Source organism: Pezoporus occidentalis, unplaced genomic scaffold (assembly GCF_034315485.1).
Source record: "Pezoporus occidentalis ecotype Australia unplaced genomic scaffold, CSIRO_AGI_Poc_V1 ctg129, whole genome shotgun sequence".
Taxonomy (NCBI): Eukaryota; Metazoa; Chordata; class Aves; order Psittaciformes; family Psittacidae; genus Pezoporus; species Pezoporus occidentalis.
The window spans coordinates 2,825,375-2,846,655 of NW_026913092.1; the positions used below are offsets into that span (position 1 = coordinate 2,825,375).

Below are 21,281 nucleotides of genomic sequence, written 5' to 3' on the forward strand. Positions count from 1 at the left end.
GAAACTTCATAACCTCTGTGTTTGTGTGTGAGCTTTCAGGGCTTGCAACATTCACCCATTGGTTTCCCATGCAGACCTGCCAGGCAAAGCCCTGTTGTAGCAGTATTTCCATGGCTAGCCCTCATGAAACTGATGGTTCTGCACAAGGTATTGAATCCTGCTGGTTTCCTTGTCCAAATGAGTACGTTCTCAGATGTGGGTTTCATGTTCTCTAACTAATACATACTAAAAGGTCTTCAAGCTACAGTGTGGAAAGTATTTTCTTTTGCAGCTATGTCATGGCCCCAGTTTAGGTACTCTGAAGTTTCACAGCTCTGACCATGTTGCCCTGAGCCCTGCTAGTGTTCAGCACAGGAAGTCACCGCTGGAGTGCAGTCAGGATCTTGGGCAGTCTGAGTTAGCATCTGGACTTGCCCTACATTCCCCTGCAGAGGGGCATTGTGGCTTAGCAGAGGGAGATGGACCATGAGGCTGCTTACTTAGCTGGGCAATAGTGTGTCTAAAAGAGGTGAAGTTCATGTGCATATGCTTGAAATTTTCTTCATTTCCCCCCCCTATTTTTAAAACCTTTTTTATTTTACTTTTTAGCTTGTAAAATGCATTAACATAAGTTTCTTGCTTGCTTCAAGGCGCAAAAATATTTAACATCATTCATTTAGGAGTTCTGGACAACACAGGCAATACTGTAATATAATGTCAAACCTTCAGCTAGGAAATAAGTGTGATAGATGACTAGGCTAGCCTCAGGAAGGACAGGAGTTCAAATAACTTTATTCCTAATAGTATTATCAATTCACATATAACAGTTTCTGGTGATGTTGAGTTGGGACATACTGTCTTTATTTTATCCAAACCAAAGCACTTGACCATTGTACAATGCTTATTTGACAAGTTTTCTATATTAGATTGCCAGCCAGCCTTTTGTTCAATTACACTACAAATCTAAATGCATGGGTTTTTATTCAGAGGAAAAAAAAACAATCTCTGTCTCTTCTTCTCTTTCAGCAGGTCATGTTCACTTCAGTGCCAGGTTTTCATTTCTCTCTCTGCTGAATTCATGACTGCACTTTTTCTTAGTTAATGCTCTTTTTTTTTTTTCTTTTATTGCTTCACGGGGAAAAAGGTATCTTCTTTGAGTATTAAACACACAGCAGGAACAAGGAAATTCCCAAATTTAAGCCTTCTATCTGGTTCTGCTTTACAACTTCGTTTCAGCTTTTCCTGTAATTGCCTACCAAGATCAGATAACCCTTTTTCCTCAATAGAGATTAAATGCTTGTGTTGGGAGACCAAAAAAAAATAAATATTTGTTTCAGGAATGTAGATATAAAGCTTGACATTTCACATCAAATTTACTAGAAATGCTGACTGTATGAACAAGATTAAGAGGAATGTGCTAGGAAGGGCTGTGCAGCATTGCAGTGGGCTAAACCCCTAACATGGCTTAGGGATACCTGATAAGGGACCAGCAAATAGCTCCACCTGGATCCTGTGAATAAAGCAAGGCTAAACAGGCTACATTAATTCTGTGTGGGGAAATCCAATTTGTACAGTTTCATTTTGTATTAATTTTGGAGGATTATTTCTGTTGTTCTCTTCTGGAGATAATGGGTCTTCAGGTAGGGATCGTCAAATGGTTATTTTTTCTGATAGAGAGAAAGGGAAAATAAATGAACTGCTGGGTGTTTGCTATCTACTTTGATGATATTCAGCCTTGTTCTAAAGGCCTTGTTTACCAGGTAAAGTGACCATCATGCTTTGGCACCAAATTCTGCTATTTGTTGTCTGTTGTGCCTGGACTTGTGTCTATAGTACCTTTCCCAACCACCCCAAACTATCAAAACAAGATTGACTGTCAAATAGATTGAAAAGGATGCATTGAAATCTGTAGAAGATGCAGACAAAACAATGCTTTTTCTTACTAAAAAGGGAACTGGGAACATGAACACCAAAGAGACTTTTTCTGTTAACTCTTCACTGAGTTTCCATTATTGAAAAGGTGTTTTAAGGTGCGAAAAAGAAGAAATTGCACCACTGTTAGTGCTGATTCATTCTGTACTTTCCTGTAAAATTAAATTGGCTTCTATAAATAAATAAAACTGTATGTACTGGTCTAATATCTTTGTACTCTATGTTGTAATCTCCTCTAGTACTCTAGTTCAGATACTGTAAGAACGCACACTGAACAAATGCTGGACATCACAGTTGTTGCATTCCCATGAATATTCCTGTAAAGTTAAGAATTATCATCCATCTAAATCAATACAAGGTAGTTCTCATTAAATGTTCTACTCGTGTTATGTGGATCTACCCTGGTTTGGGCAGTTAATGGTTATGAAAACAGTGAAAAAAGAGCAATTTAAAAAGAAAGATGTCTAAGCTGTCTTGGTCACTGTGTTAAGTGCTGCTTCCCAGCAAGGCTTCTGTTAGTGGGTTGTCCCAGCTCCACAAGGTGTGGAGTTTCCCAGTTGCCACCGCAGTCACTGGGAAGATGCAAGATTTCTGCACATCACAGGATCAAACCCATGGATAAAAAGGTAGAGCAGTGTTTTCTCTGAGGCCTGATAGAATGGTTGTGTTTCATGAACTATAAAGTTTCATTTAAAACCCAGCCAGGTGCCAGGTTTCCCCCATACTAATCCAGGGGCAGATTCTCGAACATACAGACAGCCCAGGTTCAAGGATAAGCTCTGGAGCTGTCTGTTGGGTGGCACCTTGTGCACAGGTCTTCATTTTTAGGTCTGGGTTTGGTATTTTTTGATACAGATCCTATCACAGCTATTGTTTCTCTTGAAATGGGTGTAGGGAAAGCATACCCTATAACATTTGAGGCTCATTTTCATTTTGAAGTCATGATCCAGACTTCATGGCTTCATAAGCAATTAAGAGTGAGATTGCTCTTTATTTTCCAAGATGTTCTAATTTGGGGCAGTAACACAGAGGGCATCCCTGTGACAAACTGGATTGTGGTAGAAGTTTTGGAGGAAGCAAGCTCTTTTCTTCCTTTTTAGCTGGGCTTTGAAACACTCTCCTTACGCCTCATCCTGAGATTTTTTACTGAAATCAATTTTGTGCAAGAAGCTTTCCTTTGGTGTGAAAAATGCCATTGCAGGGTTGATACTGAGAGTAAACTTATGCACCAAACTGTAACAAAATAATAGTTCAGTTGAGCCTGCTTTACACAGGCTCAGTCCCAGCAATCTCACAGTTGTTTCATCCCCAGTGTGAGGGATAAATTGATTTGAATGGACTGAAGGCAAACATCTTCCCATTGCTCTTATGTATTGTTTTTTAAGACTTTCCATTTGCCTAATTTAGTTTCATTAAAACTGGTAAAGACCAACACTTGGAATCATTTCTCTTCAGAAAAATGGTCAAACACTGGAACAGGATTCCTAGAGAGGCCCCAAGCCTGCTGGTATTCAAGAGGCATTCGGACAATGCCCTTAACAACATACTTTAACTTTTGGTCAGCTTTCAAGTGTTCCAGCAGTTGCAGTAGATGATCTTTGGAGGTCCCTTCCAATGGAAACAGCTCTGATTCCTATTTATTTTAAGTGAGCAGCAGGAGGGCTGAATGGAAAGAGAAGCCTGAACTGGACCCCCCCACTGACAGCCAGGTGGGGTGGGCAGGAAGAGGAAACGTGCTGGGATGGGGTGACAGTGGCACAGACTTGCATGGAACTGGTGGCACCACCTTAGGACAAAAGCAAAGTTTTCTGGGGTTTGACCAATCTGTGAGTCACAAACTAGTGATAACTACAGCATTAGAGATGCTGTGGTCAAGCCTAAGCTGACAGCCCACTTTATGGATGATCTTAGGGTTCAAAAGAGGGAGAGGACAAAGGATGTCAACCTCCAGATCCAGAGGGTCAGGAAAAACAGGGTTTTATTGAGGAGCAGAAAAGACCTTTACAGAGGAGACGCAGGACGGGATTCTAATTTTGTGTCAGAATCCTTTCCACTATTCAGGCAGTGGGGTAGAACCTTAATATTGATCTTAATGCATATTTTCCCAGCAATATCAAATGCATTGTGTGAATTTTCAGACCCAGACATGTATCAAAGGCACTGTGGCATGGAACAGCACAATTCCCAACTTCCCATCTGCTGTTTTCACCAGCCTCTTACGCCAGATTTGGCCTTCGTTTCAGGATCAGAGCTCTGCCTCCCAAAAGCCCTTTTTGTGCTGGCTGGCTGGTGCAGCTGGGGACGTGGGCTGGAGCTGCCCACTGTCTGCACCGGCTCCTGACGAAGTGGTGGCTGCCTTCTGCTTCCTCCCTCAAGCTGTGAAGGGATGAGCTGAGCAGGAGCTGCCAGACAGCAACAGCTCCGCCCCTCTGACCTGTGCTTTGGACAAGGGGCCACCGCTTGCGGCTGCTGCCCACAGCCCTGCTCCTTCCCTTTGGAAGAACACCTGGGGCTACACAGAGGGCAACGCTGGTGCTGGGGTGCTGGCTTTGGGTGCCCTTCAGCAGCTGAATGACTGGAGCAGTGAGAGGGAAATATAAGGGAGAGCTGTTGAGGTGGGAGAGGGAGTTTTTTGGCTTTTAAACCAAAACACAACTGTTGTACACAAACAGTAAAAGAAGGGAGGCTTTCGAACCTCAGCTTGTCTAAAATAAGTCTTCCAACTACAACTTACGGTAGCTTCCAGTGCCTAAAGAGGGGCTACACGAAAGCTGACAAGAGAGTTTTTACAAGGGCATGTAGGGACAGGACAAGGGGGAATGGCTTTGAACTGAAAGAGGGGAGATTTACCTAGATATATGGAAGAAATTCTTCACTATGAAAGTGGTGAGGCACTGACACAGGTTGCCCAGAGAAGCTGTGGATGCTCCATCCCTGGCAGTGTTCAAGGCCAGGTTGGACAGGGCTTTGAGCAACCTGCTCTAGTGGGAGGTGTCCCTGCCGGTGACAGAGGGGCTGGAACTTGTGTGATTATATGCCGATGCCTGGAAATTTTACAACCAACATCTCAGTGCCATACACCCTAATTATCTTCCTGAAATAACAGGTTTTTAAATTCGATTTATTTGGCAGGCACTACCTTCAGGATATTTTGTGTTCAATAAAATTAAGTTTCTGCAGAAATTGCATTTGATATGTTTTTATTGTCTTTATTTCTGCCTCATTGGTTAAACAGCTTTCCTCTAACTGTTGTCTCACTTATTTAGATTTGGTATGGAGGGGTTTAAGAGATTAATCACAGTACAGCAAGTTATGGAGCTTTAAAATTTACTATACCAGTACCCTTAAAAGAAAAGTCAACTACAAGTAATTATTGAGCATTTGTTTATTTGTTTTATACAAAAATAAACCTACACAACTTAGTAGATTTAGCCAGACTTCCTAAGCTGCAATAAAAATTATCTGGCTATAATTCCAGTTTTTACTACATCTTTTGGTAGATTTCCTATCTTTTCAACACCATAAAGTATTTCTTCTTGTTTTAACACATGAATTCAATGTATGCAAGGGCACAGCTCCACTGGGACCAGCTACAAGCTGTCAGTAAACTGGGTTATCTGTCGTAGTTGTGTATGTACACGCACACATATATCTACCTCACCAAATAGCCTGCCTACACGCAGGTAAACACCAGGTGAAATTACCAATATTTGTGTACCAGATGAAAGTAAAGCCAAATCAGATAAGAGCACCCATCTTGTGGCTCGTACCATGGGTACTCCCTTTGTCAGTAGCTTTCCTTTGCTGAATTCAGTGATTTAACTGCAGTGGAACAACACCCCAGGGAACTCCAAAACTCCACAAACTAGAAGGTGACAAACAATAGCTAAATGTTGTGTTTGAGAAGTTTGTGCATCACAACAACATGTTTTGAGATTAATTTGTGTAGTTGTTGCTTTCACAATCTGCCAGGGTGATAAGACCAACAGATGCACAGCAGGGTGTAACTGCTGCCCTGTCCACAGAAGTCATGCTCCTGGCTCCTTCTCTTCCCCTTTCTCCTCCTCCTCCTGGAAGACTGGGCCACTGATTCAGTGCTCAGATAATACACTTATTTGCAGGGAATGGCTGAAATCTTTCAAAAGGGCTTTGGGATCAACTTGTCAGAAATTCCGTACTACTGCAATGTGGGAATAAACGTAACCTGACCACTAAGAGGTACATTGTGACAGAACATCTGGGGTTTACCAGCATCTTAGCCTATCCAAGCTGGCAGGTAAAACTAAGTCATGTAGATTTAGTGCTGCTAGTGCATCTTTCAGCAGTGTTTAGGAGTAGTGCAGCACGTGGGACCACCTTACGTCTTTTTAAACAATGACTCAAAAAAGAAGGGAAAAAAGCAAGCAATGGGGGTTGCAGTGATGGTGTGACATTTAGAACCTCAGTCGAGGTTGTATCTCTTCCTACAGCATATGAGGTGTCTTAATGTGCTGCAGACTTTTCATTTCTGATTTTTCAAACGCTGGTAAACCAAAGATAATGTACTACAACAGATTACACTAAGACATCACAGCCACTCTCTTCCCACTATGAGTGGAGCTTGTCTCCCATGTCCAGTCTTATCCACAAGATACATGAAATGCTTATGCTCAAAAGCATTTTTCCTGCTTGCAGGAATTTGTCAATATGAGAAGAAACCAAATGAATATATGTGGAAAAAATTACAGAGCTAAACCCAGAACGAGCCTCAGACTGGCAACACTTGGTTAGGCCTTCCTAATCAGAGGGCAATAAGAAACTCTGTAGGCTCATACAGCTGTTCTGCATGATCGATATTGCATCTCTCTGATGTTTTCAGGGTCAGAGGAAGATGCCCATATTTCACATTTCCCCACTCTCTTCTGAGTTTTTTTAACCATTAAGTTAGTTTAGTGAACCACAACCACTAAAAAGTTAATCACAATGCCCCAAATACAGAATTTCATGTAAACAACTACAGTTTCTCTCTTGACGTTCCTCACTTTCATCTGACTCTTCTCACCCCTGAGGACTGAATATTATCAATTAAAATAGCAACTGACCGCAGTTTCTCAACTGTTCTGTCACTAAAGTCTTAATCTGCTAAAATACGCTTGTTAAACCAGATGCACATAAAGGATCCTCATTTCAGTAGGACCCATGCACAGAGTTAGAACTGAGCTCCAAAATATTCTCTTCTGGCTGGGCAAGGAAAAAAGGCAAGAGTCAGCTACCAGGCACTACACGGGCACCATGAGATGTCCAGATATCTCTACTGCTAATATGCTGCACTTGGGCCAGCACAGTTTCAAAATGGGTACTTCAGGCTGGTTGCCCCAAAAATCAAAGAAAGCAGCAGCTCTGGGAGGTGACCAAGATCAGAGGATCTTGTATCCCCAAGAGAGAGGAACCCGTGTCCAAGGTGGTGCTGGGATTTCTGACTCCTTACGGATCAGCAATAGAAAACTTCATCCCATAAGACACTGGCATGACAGTTTGTTAAACATATCTAGATTAAACATGTGTATCTCTGTCACACAGCAGGTCTTCAGTGTCAGACCAGTGACCTGCAGGTGGCTAGGGAGGACTTTGCCTGCAGCTGGTAAAGACAAGTAAAAAAAATGTGGCAGCTGAAGAACAGCACAACTTTATAAGGATCCGAATAGCTGCAGGAGTTAGAAAAACCCAGACAAGACAAAATTCTTCTTTGGGAGACAGTAGGTTAATTCTCTGGATAAGAAACACATCCCTCATTTGTCAGGGCAGAGAATTTCTTTCAAAGCTGTTTCTAACATAGAATAGATTTTATGTCAGTGAGCTGGAAAAAGAGCAAAGTGGTTATCTTTCACTTCCAGTTTTAAGGAACAGCTTTGAAAGCTACTGGAAAAGACTTACATGCTCTGCATTTATTGCTGTAATAAACTTGCTTTCATTTTTAAAGCTAGGTATCACCACATGGGAATTTCACGTAGTTGGTGTCTTTCATAGCTCATGAAAACATCTGTATTTCCCTCCTTGGTGGATAGATGATTCGTGTCACAGCCAGAATACACTTCAATAGCTTAGCCGTATTTAGCATAGCATCCTGTTATTACTCTGTCATCGTTATGTTTCTTTCCTGGGGTATCTTGGCAGACCAGAAAGATCAGAAAGACAAGGAGAAGGAAAAATGACTTTTGCTTCCCAGTTTAGCTATCAAGAACACATAACCTGGATTTGAAATAGTCAAGTTCCAACAAGAATAGAATTCCTACTAAGGATTTATTGGAAAAAATAGACATTGTAAAGAATCACAGGCGGTAGTTCTTTGCACCTCAGTCCCACTGAGGAGGGGAGAGGAAATCCAAACTTTGGGGCTAACTTGCAACCTAGGAAAGAGGCAGTCAAAACAGCATATCGATACAATTAACCGATTTTCTGCTTTCCTGAAAGATTAAATATGGAGGGGGAAATCACTTGAATTTCTACATGACTTGCACTGGGATACAAATTGCATCAACTGCTATTCCAGATGGAATAACATCTCAGAATAACGTTTCGGCAATAAAGGTTAGTTTTCATGACAGATCCTGCATGCACACAGCTGTTCGACACTCACAGAGCCGTCTTTTTTTTAACAGTTCATTGTTAATCTGCTTTGAGTTTTTTTAACGTCCAAGTCTGCTTCATTTACAAGCGCGTTGCTGGAGAGAAAGCGATGCTCAAAGGTGAACATTTGCACCAAGAACTGCTACAAACCTGAAAGTTATAATTGGTAAAAAATTGCTATCAAATAACCTCAGACAAGGAACCATCAAATACTTGAGGAACCTCCTTGGCCAAAGCAAGATGTATTTCAACTTGGACTAGAGCTGAAAGACAATCAACTAGCAGAACATGATAGAACATTTAAAGGGCACATTATGCTATGTTTGGTTAAGTTTAATATTACTGCAGTTGCAAATAAAATGGATCTTGTTATCGCTGTCTTAAAAAAATCTGATTGATGGCTCTTAGCTTTAATACTGTAATACAGGGACTACAAGATGAGAATGTTCTGCATGCAAATCATGTGGCTTTTTATTTAATCAACCATCTGATAACTAAGGCCAACATACATATTTAAAGAATAAGCTTGCTTCAAGTATTTCACTTGTACAAAACAAGGTATGCACATTTTGTCTGGCAGTTGCTGTTTTACCAGAGATAACAATGCTTACTTCAAGCAGCACTGGCTTGAGCTTCTTGAAAGGGCTACAGGATCAAGTCAGACTGCCTGCTTCTCAGACTCATTAAAAAGTAGTAGTAAAGCCTGAGGTAAGTTTCAAAATCTATGTGTTTTTTAAGATTTGCTTTATAGATATATAAAGTATTTATCAAGCTCTTTCTGTGTGGTACAACACTGACCTGAGGTATCTGTGCTGTGAAGAAGAGTGTGAACATACACACAGCTCATAACCTACTCACTGGAGCTTTGAAAATTTCACAGTTTGAAAGATAATGATGAGTGACAGATCCATGATCATATATAATGATCAGTGAAAAAAAAAAGAAAAAAGAATGGCTTATGAACAATCATTTAAGACAAATGTGAGGGAAAAAACAATCAAGTTAAAATCAGCTACCTGGAACAGCAGCTAAGCCAACCCATCAGGCTTCAGTATCTGCAGTGATGAGATGACCAAAGCTTTTCACCACCACAGCTGTTCAGCATGAAGAAAGCAAAGCATGTACAGAAGTCTAATCAGCAGAAAGAATTTACAAATCATCATAAAGATATAAGGCGTTCCCTCCAAAGGTTTCTCAGACCCTGCTTCTATCTGTCTGGAAAGCGTATTTGACTATTTTTCTCCTCTTTGATGGCTAGGTCCACAGAGTACCACACGCGGATGAAGACCCTGGGCAGAGTCACACTAGGCACTCTCCAGTGCATGGGATAATCTGCAAAAAGTCCAATTTACTCTGCCAAAAGCAACTCCAGCTTTGCCAAGTCAGTGGAGTTAACTGAATAGCCTCAAATTTAAAGAAGAAAAAATCCAAGTGAGGAATAATCCCCAATGCCAGGGATATGGAAGGCTGGTTCAGGATGCATGAGAACAAACCAGCAGAGAACCCTTAAGCACTTGTGCTAACTATTCATTGAGCTGTGACTTGTGACTTTGATTTAGGGTAGGGAAGCCCAGTGTCACCTACTTGCTGCATGTCCAAGCACAAGACACAGGGCCATAGTACGTGACTATTAAATGCTTCCCAAAGATGCATCCTGTTTCAGCCAAGCAGCTGTGCACCAGCAGTTACGGGCACACTGCTACTACTCCTGGACTTTGTAACCAATGCCAGAATTCAGTACCAGTTACACAACATACCGACAAGCTGTACCAGTCTGGAACCAGATGATAACCTATGATAACCTCTCGCACCTAGAGTTTTTTTTCCTGAAATATTCTGTATTTTTCTAAAAAAAAAAAAAACAACACCTCCACATGCCTAATTTTTTTTTCCTAACACTTCCAAAAAGATGAAGTTTTTAGTCTAAAATCAAGTAGCACCTGTGTTTCATGTCCTTCATTCAGAGGCTTCTTGTTTCCAAAGTAGTAACAGAACTGCATCTACCTTTTTGTGTTTAAAAAGCAAAACTAGCAAGGGAGCCCTCACTAATTTCAGCAAGATCACTATAGCTTTGGAGTAAAGGACACTTAATTTGTAAGAATATTCAAAATGGAACCTGCAAAATCAGCAAATACTTGCATTCAAGGGTTTAAGTCTTGCCTAACTAGAAAAAAAAAATCTGCAGAGTGAAGGTTTTATGATTATTTTTTTTCTTTAAATCAAAACATCACTGTTCCTAGAGAGAAAATACTTTGTAAAATAGTGGCACTCCTCCAAGATGCTTCTATGCATCTGGCCTGATTTTTACGTCAAACTAGAACATGTCACAATTGCAGACTGTCTACCCAACAACTAATACAGCCCCTTCTGTAACAACTTTACAAGGTTTTCACTGAACATCACATAACACACTTTGTATACAAACATTTCCATCCAGCTGTGAGGTGAAATCAGTTATCTCAGTCACTTCCTTCCTAAAAGCGTATTTACAGTCACAAAGGGTGCAGTTAAAGAATACACAGTGCTTACCCAGCACTACAGATCATTGTGACTGATCAGAAGCAGCAGCAGTTCATCGCTGGAGTACTCAGCAGATCATAAGACAAACCTCTAGGCACCACAGGTTTAAGACAAGGTGCAGTACTGTCAAAATCAAGCAGTTCGTACGAATAAGTCAACTAGGTTTATGCAGTTATTCCAGGCAGATAGTCCTCATGAGATCAAGGAAACAACAAAACAGAAGACATTCAGTTGTTAGACCTAGTGTTTTTTGCCTTTGTGTGTTCTCCATCAGCATATAGTTTACAGGTACCTTAACATTTTCTAGCTTTTGTTTAAAGCTTTGAAACTTTCATTAAAACATTAAGTTTCAACTGCAATAATTTCTAAAGTTAATGAAATGCTTGATTTAAACGCAAAGCTATCCTATTTTTTTTTATAAATTCAATTTTGCAAAAGAAATGCAAAACTAAATCCTTACATACGTTTGATGAGAAAAGCCCAAACACAAAGTTGCAGTGGTTTTGTTAGACCAGAATGTGTTTAATGACTGAAACCACATGTGAACAAAACACAGCTGAGGCACAGCTTCCAAGTTTTAGATTATGATGAGCTGATGCAATCAAGATAATTGAGAAGACACACTAATGAAATCGCCTGCAAACTGATTTATGCGTTTCAAATTCTCCATCCTCTCCTAGAGCAGTGCCTTTCTGCAAGAGGTTACAGCAGAAGATGGAATTTTTGCAATCCAGATACTACAAGCATGAGCAGGAATGCCTGCAGTGAAGGCTCCCAACCAAAAGTGACAATCTGCTGGAGCAGGGAAAGCTCTTCCTTTAATGAGAGCTTTCCATTCCAAAGTACAAGAAAAGTGATGAGCCCACTTTCACACTCTGAACATCCTATATCCTGTTTCTACACCAGGGGCTTCACAGAATACAATCATCTAAATGGGACTCCCACTTATAAAAGCTGTCTACCTTCACAGGAACAAGATCTGCACCCCAGTTCTCTGTTCAGCAATTGCCTAATGAGAATTATACCAATCATCAAAAGAAAACCCCAAGAGCCCTGAAACAAATTTGCTATTGCTAAGGGCTCTAGTGAAAGACCAGAAATAATTGGGCTATGAAAGCAAAAAGGCTGTACTTCTTAAATGTTTCCTACTATATAGAAGAACAAATGCAGGATGTGATGTTTGCTTAGTTTTATTAATTTATTTTTGCAGGAATCTGCAACTCGGAGTATGCACTTTCTGGAGGTACCATGCATGCATAGCCTCTGAATGCTTTTATACAATTTCATCTCTTAGTAATAAGTTCATTCACAGCATACACAAATCTAGAATGTAGACACCATATATACAGGATTAAACAAGACTGTGTCTTCTTTTTTAATGAAAAAATTAACAGGGTTTCACACAGCAGGAAATATGGATTAGATACACTGGTGTCACCATAAATAAATAAGTTTCAAGAACACAGGTTTCTTTCAAAATCGGTTTCAAAGGTGAAAATCCAGGATTATAATATTGCATTAACTCCACTGATTTCTGATTATTCAAACCCAAGAAAAATATTTGCATTAATATTTATGGACATAAACAGCAGTGAAAGCCCCAAACTGAAGAAGTCTGGCAGAATTCAGTCATGTCTAGGTTTGTATAATATTGACATTTTGAAACGAAACAAATGCAGCAGCACATAGAAACAGTACTACTATGAGATGTGATACCTGTACACGTTGTCTTTCCTTACGGGATTTAGAGTCGCTGTAGTAGAGAGCATGTAAATTCTGTGGTACCAAACAAGCTGATGAATTGTTTATGTCCAACTGTCCACTTCTTATCAGGATAGTCATTTTCACATTCTAGGGTACACCACTGAATTTTAAAACAAAAACTATCATCTTGATGACAAGCTGGTTTTCAACATATTTAATATTCTCACATTCTTTTTTAAAACATTCTTTATTGGTTTGGTTTTGTCCCCACTTCAACTCAAGTATTTTTATTTCAGTTTCAAGGGGTTTTACAATCAACATTAAATGTAAAAGTACTTAGAAATTGAAATGAGAGATGTATAGCTGGGATAAAGCAACTGAATGGAAAGTTGTTGGATTTTCTTTAAATGTGATTTAGTAGCATATCATAATTAAGTACTGAGACCAGCTCTTTTAAGAATTATTACACCTTTTCACCACACCTCCCATTTTTCAAGGGAAACACACACATACCACAGACACACAGATACACAATTCAATCTGATCTAAGACTACATTTTACAAAGGACTTCCTTTTGCTTGACTTCCCACCCCTTTCCTCCTCTTCACCCATAAAAAGACTAATAATTACATAAAATTAAAAACAGATCCAAAGTTCAGGATTTCTTTTGGTTTACTATATTCTGAATCATTTTCCACAAGCCCCACTCTAAATAAACTTTTAAAGAACTACAGTAGTATTCTATAATTAAAAGGGAATTATTCTTAATAGCACAGTAAATACAAAATAAGCTTTATAAAATTTCCATGAAAAGTGAAGTAATTTTGAATATCTGAATGTCCAAGTCAGTTACAAACTCTATCAATCTAGTAGCATGGTTGAGGGAAAGCTCAGTCATTAAGAAAAAAACAAAACAAAACACAAGTAGTGCATTAACTCAACACAATGGCATCAGCATCCCACCATTCACACACACACACACACACACACGTTTTATACAATACAGTGCATTTCATATGCCAGCTGACATTATGTGCATTCAATAAATATTACATAAACCAATCTTTTTGGTATAATCTACAATTCAGTTGGGGTGTGTACGGCGCCACCTTCTTTCAGAAGGAAAATGGATCTTCCGATATTCAAAATACAATTTACATTCCAACAAACTAGGAATATTCAAGCACCATGTAAAGTCTTTACTATTAATATTTAAGGATGGGCATTTACAAGAAAAGAACAGAACAGAAGCATTCATTGGGTTTTTTTTTTTGTACAGGCAAAAAATTAGAGTAATTGAAAAACTGGAGTATTATTGGTATGAAGGAATTCATTTAAAATTTAACTGCACTCACTCAGTCTTCCAAAAAGCATTTTGCTGTCATGGCAGCCTTCCTTCTCTTCCTCTGGTGAAACTACAACTAAGATACTCCAAGTCTCCATTTATGGTTATTACAGTTCAGGGAATTATTGGACTACATATATTCCTCCCCTGCCCCCCTTCAAAAGTAGCATTTATTCTGTCTGAAAACGGCACAACTGTATTGATGCATGACACACCTATTCTCATTTGCTAACTCTCATTTCAGTTGTTATCATTTTGTATTTCCAGCAAAAACAAACGCTTCTAGAACTTCAGCATTAGTACAAATGAACAGAAAATTGAAATAATACAAAGGCAAAGGCATCACAATAGAAAAGTCATGAAGTTACTGGTATTGTTTTGAGTAATTCATTATACAGCTGATAACAGCAATGGCACTGCTCATCCTAGGTATAATGTTTCTGCTCATCTTTCTATTTATCTCAGTTTTGTCAAACTGTCCACCTACATGACCAAAATTAATATTTGCTTTCTAACTTCAACTGACACTGAATTTTTTATTCCTTTCCACATGTGATGAGCTCCCCACATAGTAATATAAATCATTAGGAAGGAAGAAAAACTAGCTCTGATGCCTTTGACTTTGTTTTGCTCATCAGTGGTGCACACTGATTGCTGGAGTTCTCTTAGCTTATTTAAGACAATGCTGAAGATTTAATTAGTGCAAGAACATATTGAAAAAATGCTAGATAAAAATACTGGTTCCTCATCTAAGATCACAATTTGGTTTTTACTGTTACCTTTACAAATTGCAGGGAGAGAAGACACCAGATTGAGCAGTGAAGTCAAGATGAGTTTTCTTCCACCCACCCCTTATAACAGCTGCTTTATTTTAAAAAAGGATTCAGACACATGATTGTTCTACCACAGCTTAACATCTTATCACACATCAAGAGAATTGTGATAACTGACCATATGGATGTGGTTGCCATAAGCTAAAAACTATCTAAAATGAAGTAGTCTTCTGCTAAATTTTAGCTAGCACATTTTGCCTCACAGTTGCAAAGTCAATTACCATGATTCAGCTGATGTGCTTGGTTGCATCTCTTGACAAAGAATCAGATGCAAAAAACTCAAATGCACTGTACCAGCTTCTCACCAGTACACAAGAACATTCTACTCAGTCACACAGTGTGTAACATAATCATTCAGCTGCCCAAACCCAAGTTCGATTTCACAAGTATTGAGTGCTTTATTACAGCAACCTGAAGCATTCAAACAAATTGAACATCACTTTTATAATACAGTATATCGTATGCATGAAAGTACCAGTGTGATTTTCAGTTGCAAGTCTTGTGTTCTTCAACCTACGGCAAGTATTTCCTGAACAAAATAAAAAGAATGCGGTGTGTAATTTTTCAAGATCTGGCATTTGCTATTTTATACAGGCTGGTTTATTAACAATGTGCAAATAAACCTTTACTGAAGAGCTAACTGATTAATTATTTTTCAGCTAACTTTGAACTGGGGCACAAAGTACCTTCTGTGCTGTAAACATCAAGAATTCTTCACGAATTGGAAGCTGAAAAGGCCTAAAGAGCTGGGTAAAATTCTTCTCATACACAACCATGGCTGAGCTCAAGTCTTCCAAACTGAATTTGGAGTAGTCTGTGTTTGGCATATGTAGCTGTGCTGCTACATAGCACAGGCTTAGAAGATTGTTGTATATAAAAGCATACTTTTACCTTTGAAATACAACGGCCTAATGAAAGCATGCAGCAGTAGTTTTGTCTGTAATATGGTAGAATTCATTCTTAGTTTATTACCAGTGTTGACACAGCCAGGTGAGCACTGTACAAGCAAAAGGGATTGTAAAAAATTACCTCTGATTAAACTCTCTAACACTCATACGGTATCTCATTTAGTCACCTTAGGTTACTATTTCAAACAGCAATTTTTCTTGTAGACATAAGTTACCCTGAAAAAAAGCAGCATTACAAATACCTTCTCCTTGTTTTTTTATACATTGTAAAATTTATCATTGCATTTACCTGTCTCCTTTTTTCAGTAGCTTACAATCTAGAAGCACAGGGAGCCTTTGTTTTCCAGCTAGCTGTGGCCAGGTTAAGTCAGCTCTGGCTCTTCAGTTTCTGGTTAAGTGTAGTATTTCACACCATTACTAAGCATCCTATAATTTTTTATTTAAAAAAAAATAAAAAAAAAGTTTGTTTTTTTTTTTTTCTTGAGCAACTAAGCAGTAACTATAACCACAGGACTAAACACCAGTAGTTATTTGCTTTCCTGTATACATTCTTCCCAAAAATTAATCCTTTTACATTTTCAGGTTTCATTTTCTGCTTTGCTCACTGCAATGGGATAAGAAAGAATTTCACCTTTAATTAGTTCATTTTCAGTGTAGCACCAGCAGAAACATCCTACCACATTACTCCCACCCCTTGCAGTATGAAGATTGTTGACTAGCAAAGGCCGGGCAGATGGAGTGAAAGGTTCCCCGTGTTTCCTTCTCCTACAGCTGTTGGCTTGAGAGCCTGTTTTCAACCCAATGCAGCCCCTTCCTGATTTTCAGGTGTATCTCGGCATTTCACACTGCTCACAGCGATTTAGTGCTGGGTGATTTAGAAAGGTGCAGCTATCACAATTCCATGGAGCCCCTTCAAAATCTTCATCTCTTGGATGAGTCCGTGGAGTCTGTTTGGAGCTGCTTTGATGCTCTAAAAAAAGGCAAAGGAAAACATGCATTTTTTTTTTTTTTCTTTTTCCAGAAGAGAAGGATGATAGGCAAGATCACACTACCATGGTTTGTCACCTCATTAAACATTCTGTCTTAAAGTGAAGGTTGAAACCTTTCCACTTAGGTAACATTACAGGTCTTTTTCACTAAAGCATTTCTGTTTCAGTTTGTGAAATACTGAAGTATTTCACTTCTAGAAAGTAGTCAACATACTACAATAAAAACAAAATGAGCAGTCACTACTGTTAGGCCACTGATACTGCCAAAGGTTTAAATAGCTTAAAATGTACTGAAAAGTTTGTTACTGGCACTGCAACGCCATCCTGCTAAGGAATGACTTCACAGCTTTACATACAGCAGTCTCTTACCAAATTCTAAATTCCAATAACCCTACTTTACCTAAAGTAAAAGACTATTTCTAACTTAGCTCCTTCAAACAGTTTGAGAAATGATCTATTTTCTGCATCTTTATCTAGCTTTCATCCTGGCTGACGAAACTACAACATAAAAATAAAATGAAAGGCCTGTTCCAAAACAAGATGATTGTTTTAATTCCTCATGGCTCTGCAGCAGGGATGTATGTATGTGAAGCAGCACTTAAGTGTTTTCACTCATAAAGTCAACCCATATGCAAATCATACATGGGTATTAACCCACAGACTTGGTTACCTGATTTCTCCTACCACCACTTCAAGACCACAGGTAATCAACTAAAAGTGACAAATACTCCTAGGATGTGGAAACAACATTTTATATAATGTTAATGTTTAAAACAACATTTGCACACATACCCAGAGGGTAAAGTTAAGATACGCATCTGCTAAACAAACATCTGTAGAACAGCCTAATTAAAAGAAAACTCATGTTGAAAAAAAAAGAACTGCAATTTTTAATTCAAAGTGCACACACTGCTGTCATCTGCTAAGAAGTCTAGTAGGTGGCTGATGGCAACATTAATGCAAACAGTATTTAGATTTGCCTTGAGAGGCATACTTAAAGAAAACAAAAGTAACCTCCTTGCTTAGATGTAAACCTTCTTCCAGTCCAGAAGTGGTATAGTTACATTAACAGTGCTTGGCCTCAACAAATTCCTTCTAAGCAAGCAAGTAGTGGGACACTAGACTGCATCATGCTGACTGGCCAGAGAGCAGCACAGAGCAAACCATTGTCTGCTCAGATATGTCTGCCTGCCCACAGCTTCAACAACTGAGTATTAGGGGACTGCAATTTTAAGGGGAGAAAAAAACAAGCCAAACAATTTTGATGACTCCATGTTAAAAGCCAAACTCAGAAGACAGTACACTAGCCCTAAAATTACCTCTAGTAAGCTCACAGCCAACCAGAAAGCTAGTCATAAAAATTGTACAAATCTGTACATTATCTTTCCAACTGCCAAATAAAATCATTTATTTCATGTAAGTTTTGCATGTTATTTTGCATGTTATTTGTAATAAATCAAATAGGCTAATGCAATAAACAGAAACTCTTTACGTATCATGAAGTAGCAAGGCCTTAACTACATAACCAAACAAATATTATAAATCTTTTATCTGAAAATGTTGTATGTGATGAGACCACTGTTTTCTCTTTATCAGAGCACAAGATTCCAGACTGGCTATTTCAGCAAAAAGACAGAAAGTGTTTAAAAACTTCCACTAACATTTGAAACCATTCTTTTCACAGATTCCAGCAAGAAAAATAAAAGTCAAAACAACAAGATCAAACCAAAAGGTCCCCCACCCCCAGACAAAGGGTATGATTCTGCACAAAAATTACCACTAAATATAGTGGAGTTCAGAAAGCTACTGAACAGTGACTAGGTGTTGAGTCACTTTGGGATATACTAACTGAATCTCCACTGTACAAGAAGTGAGACTAAGCACTTAACTCCTGTGCATACATAAAACTTAAGTGTCCCACTATACATACGAGTCCTAGATACTATACAAGTAGCCCAGAAAAGTTTAGAAACCAGTAATGAATTTGTACAAGTGGGACACTGTTATCTCCTTAGAGCCACGTGAGGAAATGTGTTCCGTCTTGGTTCTTAAAGACATCCCATGCTCTTGCTGTGCTAAAAATTCAGGGCTACTGTGAAATCCATACTTTGAACAAAAATATTGAAAGTGTGACCAGGTAAGTTAAAATACAATGCAAATTTTAAAAGCTGCTGTGACTTGCATAAAATAAACCAACTGAACTATAAAAACTAAACACATATTAGAGGACAGCAAAACAAACCTGACACAGAACTTTCCAACTTGAAGTATTTAAAAGAAACTTAATTAGGAAGCTCAAGTTAACATGTAAAAGTTTATATACTTTCCACTCCCTTTCTAGTAGTGAATAACAGTATTTAGAAACAACATTAACAGAGCATTCATTGCAAAAAGCTGCCTGAGGAAAACAAGCTGTAGCCAGGGTTCGTGTACTTACACAAAATCATTCTGGTTTGGTTCATATATAGACAAAAATTATAAACATTAGAATTGCTTTCTGTCATCACAGGGATTTTTTAAAAAAAGGAGAAAAGCTCTCCCTGCACATTAGGTAACCTGATGATTGTTTGTTGACCTACCCTTTTTATATGGCTTTGGTGGCACAACAGGACCAGGCTCTATGTTATCATAGAAGTTACACGTAGCTTTTGGATCAAAGTTCCCTGTCAGAGAAGACAAGTGAGAAGGTTATTTACATACATATGCCAGCAATATGAACATATAGAGATTCATATTTTAAACGTCTTTTTATTATGCTGCTACACATTAGCTTTTTCCCGAGTAATCTTTTGTCACATATTTTCAGTTTCGTGTTGATTCTAGCTGTTTTTTTTTTACAGGACAATCCCATATTGAAGAATCAACTCCAGCTCAACATTCTGTATTACTTTAAAAATAGGTGAAAATGTAAATTTTTCTGCAGGAAGCATTCCTGGTATGCATATTCCAATCTACTTGACTGTATTTATGTCAAAGTTTCTGTCATAGAAAAAGGATGTTAAAAGACCAAAGTAGATTTCTGCTTGCCAGCTTCTTGGGTGCAACCTGTACCTCTGTTTTGCATTATACGGTCAGAGCTTCCATCAACAAACAGGTAAAAATTTAAGCAAAGAACGTTTACTTAATGGTCGTTTTTTGGTTGGTTTGTGTCCAGTTTGGTTGTTTGTTTTTTTTTTCCATTTGCTCTTGACAAAGTCACTTTAAGTCACCACTTTCTTGGTAACGTAATTTAACCTGGCCAACAGAAATACTGGAAAGTCAAGTTTATCAGGTTGCAACTGAAAAAGAAGTTGATATTGATAAACAAAAGTGAACTTTAAAGAGTCCAAGTATCCAAATTTGAGCACATACTACATTAGAATCACAGAATAGTTTAGGTTGGGAAAGACTTTCAAGATGATCAAGTCCAACCCTTAACCTAGTATTGCCAAGCCCACCACTAAACAATGTCTGTAAGTCCCACACACATCTTTTAAATACCTCCAGGCATGGTGACTCAAACACTTCCCTGGGCAGCCTATTTCTAAGCCTGAGGTATATGGACTGTAAAAGTTTCCTCTTGTCCTGGGAGAAGAGATCGGTACCTACCTCACTACTACCTCTTCCCCAAGCCTGTTGCATGGGGTTATTGTGATCCAGGTGCAGGACCCAGCACTGAGCATTGCTGAACCTTACACAACTGGCCTTGGCCCATTGATCCAGCCTGTCCAGATCCCTCTGTAGAGCCTTCATACCCTCAAGGAGATCAACACTCCCAGTCATTATTATTAAACCCATAAATTATGGTGGATTTTTTTTTTTAAGTATCAATTGTATACCTCTAGATTGAAGGAGATCAACTTCTTTCAGTGTGCAGTCAACATTTATTTGGAGCTGTCTGTTGAGGCTTCTCAATCTGGTCATTTCCTCAGGCTAGAAAGAAACAACCCAAAATAGTAGTTGTGGGAAAGTTAGTACCTTATCTGACATAGAAATAACTTTGCTACATCTGTAACATCCTTATTAGAAACTGAATATGGATAAGACACTGAAAAGAAAGCCAAGAGCCCACTCTGTCCCATTCCCCCAACCCAATTTATTCTCTCAAAAAATATTCTTCTGCTGGCATTTGAGGAGGAAAATTAACAACTTACGTAATATTAAAATTAATGAGTAAGAAGATACAGCTAGGCTCAAGTTTATAAAACCATGCACCTTACAAAATTCTGCATAAACAGATGACTTGCTATGTGAGCTTAAATTGAGATGATTAGGAAACAGCATACGAGCTGCAGTTCACATTAATTATTATTTGATTATAACCAAGTAAGGTCAGAGGTTTATTTATATGCATCACCCCAAAGAGCTCCAACACGACAAACCTTCTAACTCAGTATATTTAAATAGTTCAATGCTGCAAGGCAGTAATTATTCTTAATAATCAGTTACTTAAATCCATATATTTGCATACCATTAAGAAACCCA

At 38.7% G+C, this 21,281-nt stretch overlaps 1 protein-coding gene across 6 annotated transcripts in view; it reads right to left on the reverse strand.

The window, feature by feature from the left end:
- Nucleotides 1-14,101: 14,101 nt before the first annotated feature.
- The window catches only part of TAB3 (TGF-beta activated kinase 1 (MAP3K7) binding protein 3), a 48,463-nt gene continuing 41,283 nt past the window's right edge, over nucleotides 14,102-21,281 (reverse strand). For 5 of the 6 annotated variants that reach the window (XM_062608079.1, XM_062608078.1, XM_062608077.1 and 2 more), the window contains 3 exons: nucleotides 20,636-20,729; nucleotides 19,397-19,480; nucleotides 14,102-16,798 (listed from right to left, as the gene is read on the reverse strand). In XM_062608079.1, the coding sequence (XP_062464063.1) occupies nucleotides 16,650-16,798; nucleotides 19,397-19,480; nucleotides 20,636-20,729 (327 nt within the window). In that variant the 3' untranslated portion in view covers nucleotides 14,102-16,649. Of the gene's footprint in view, nucleotides 16,799-19,396; nucleotides 19,481-20,635; nucleotides 20,730-21,281 lie in introns of those variants that run through there. The other variant, XR_009962712.1, reaches the window with a different exon arrangement.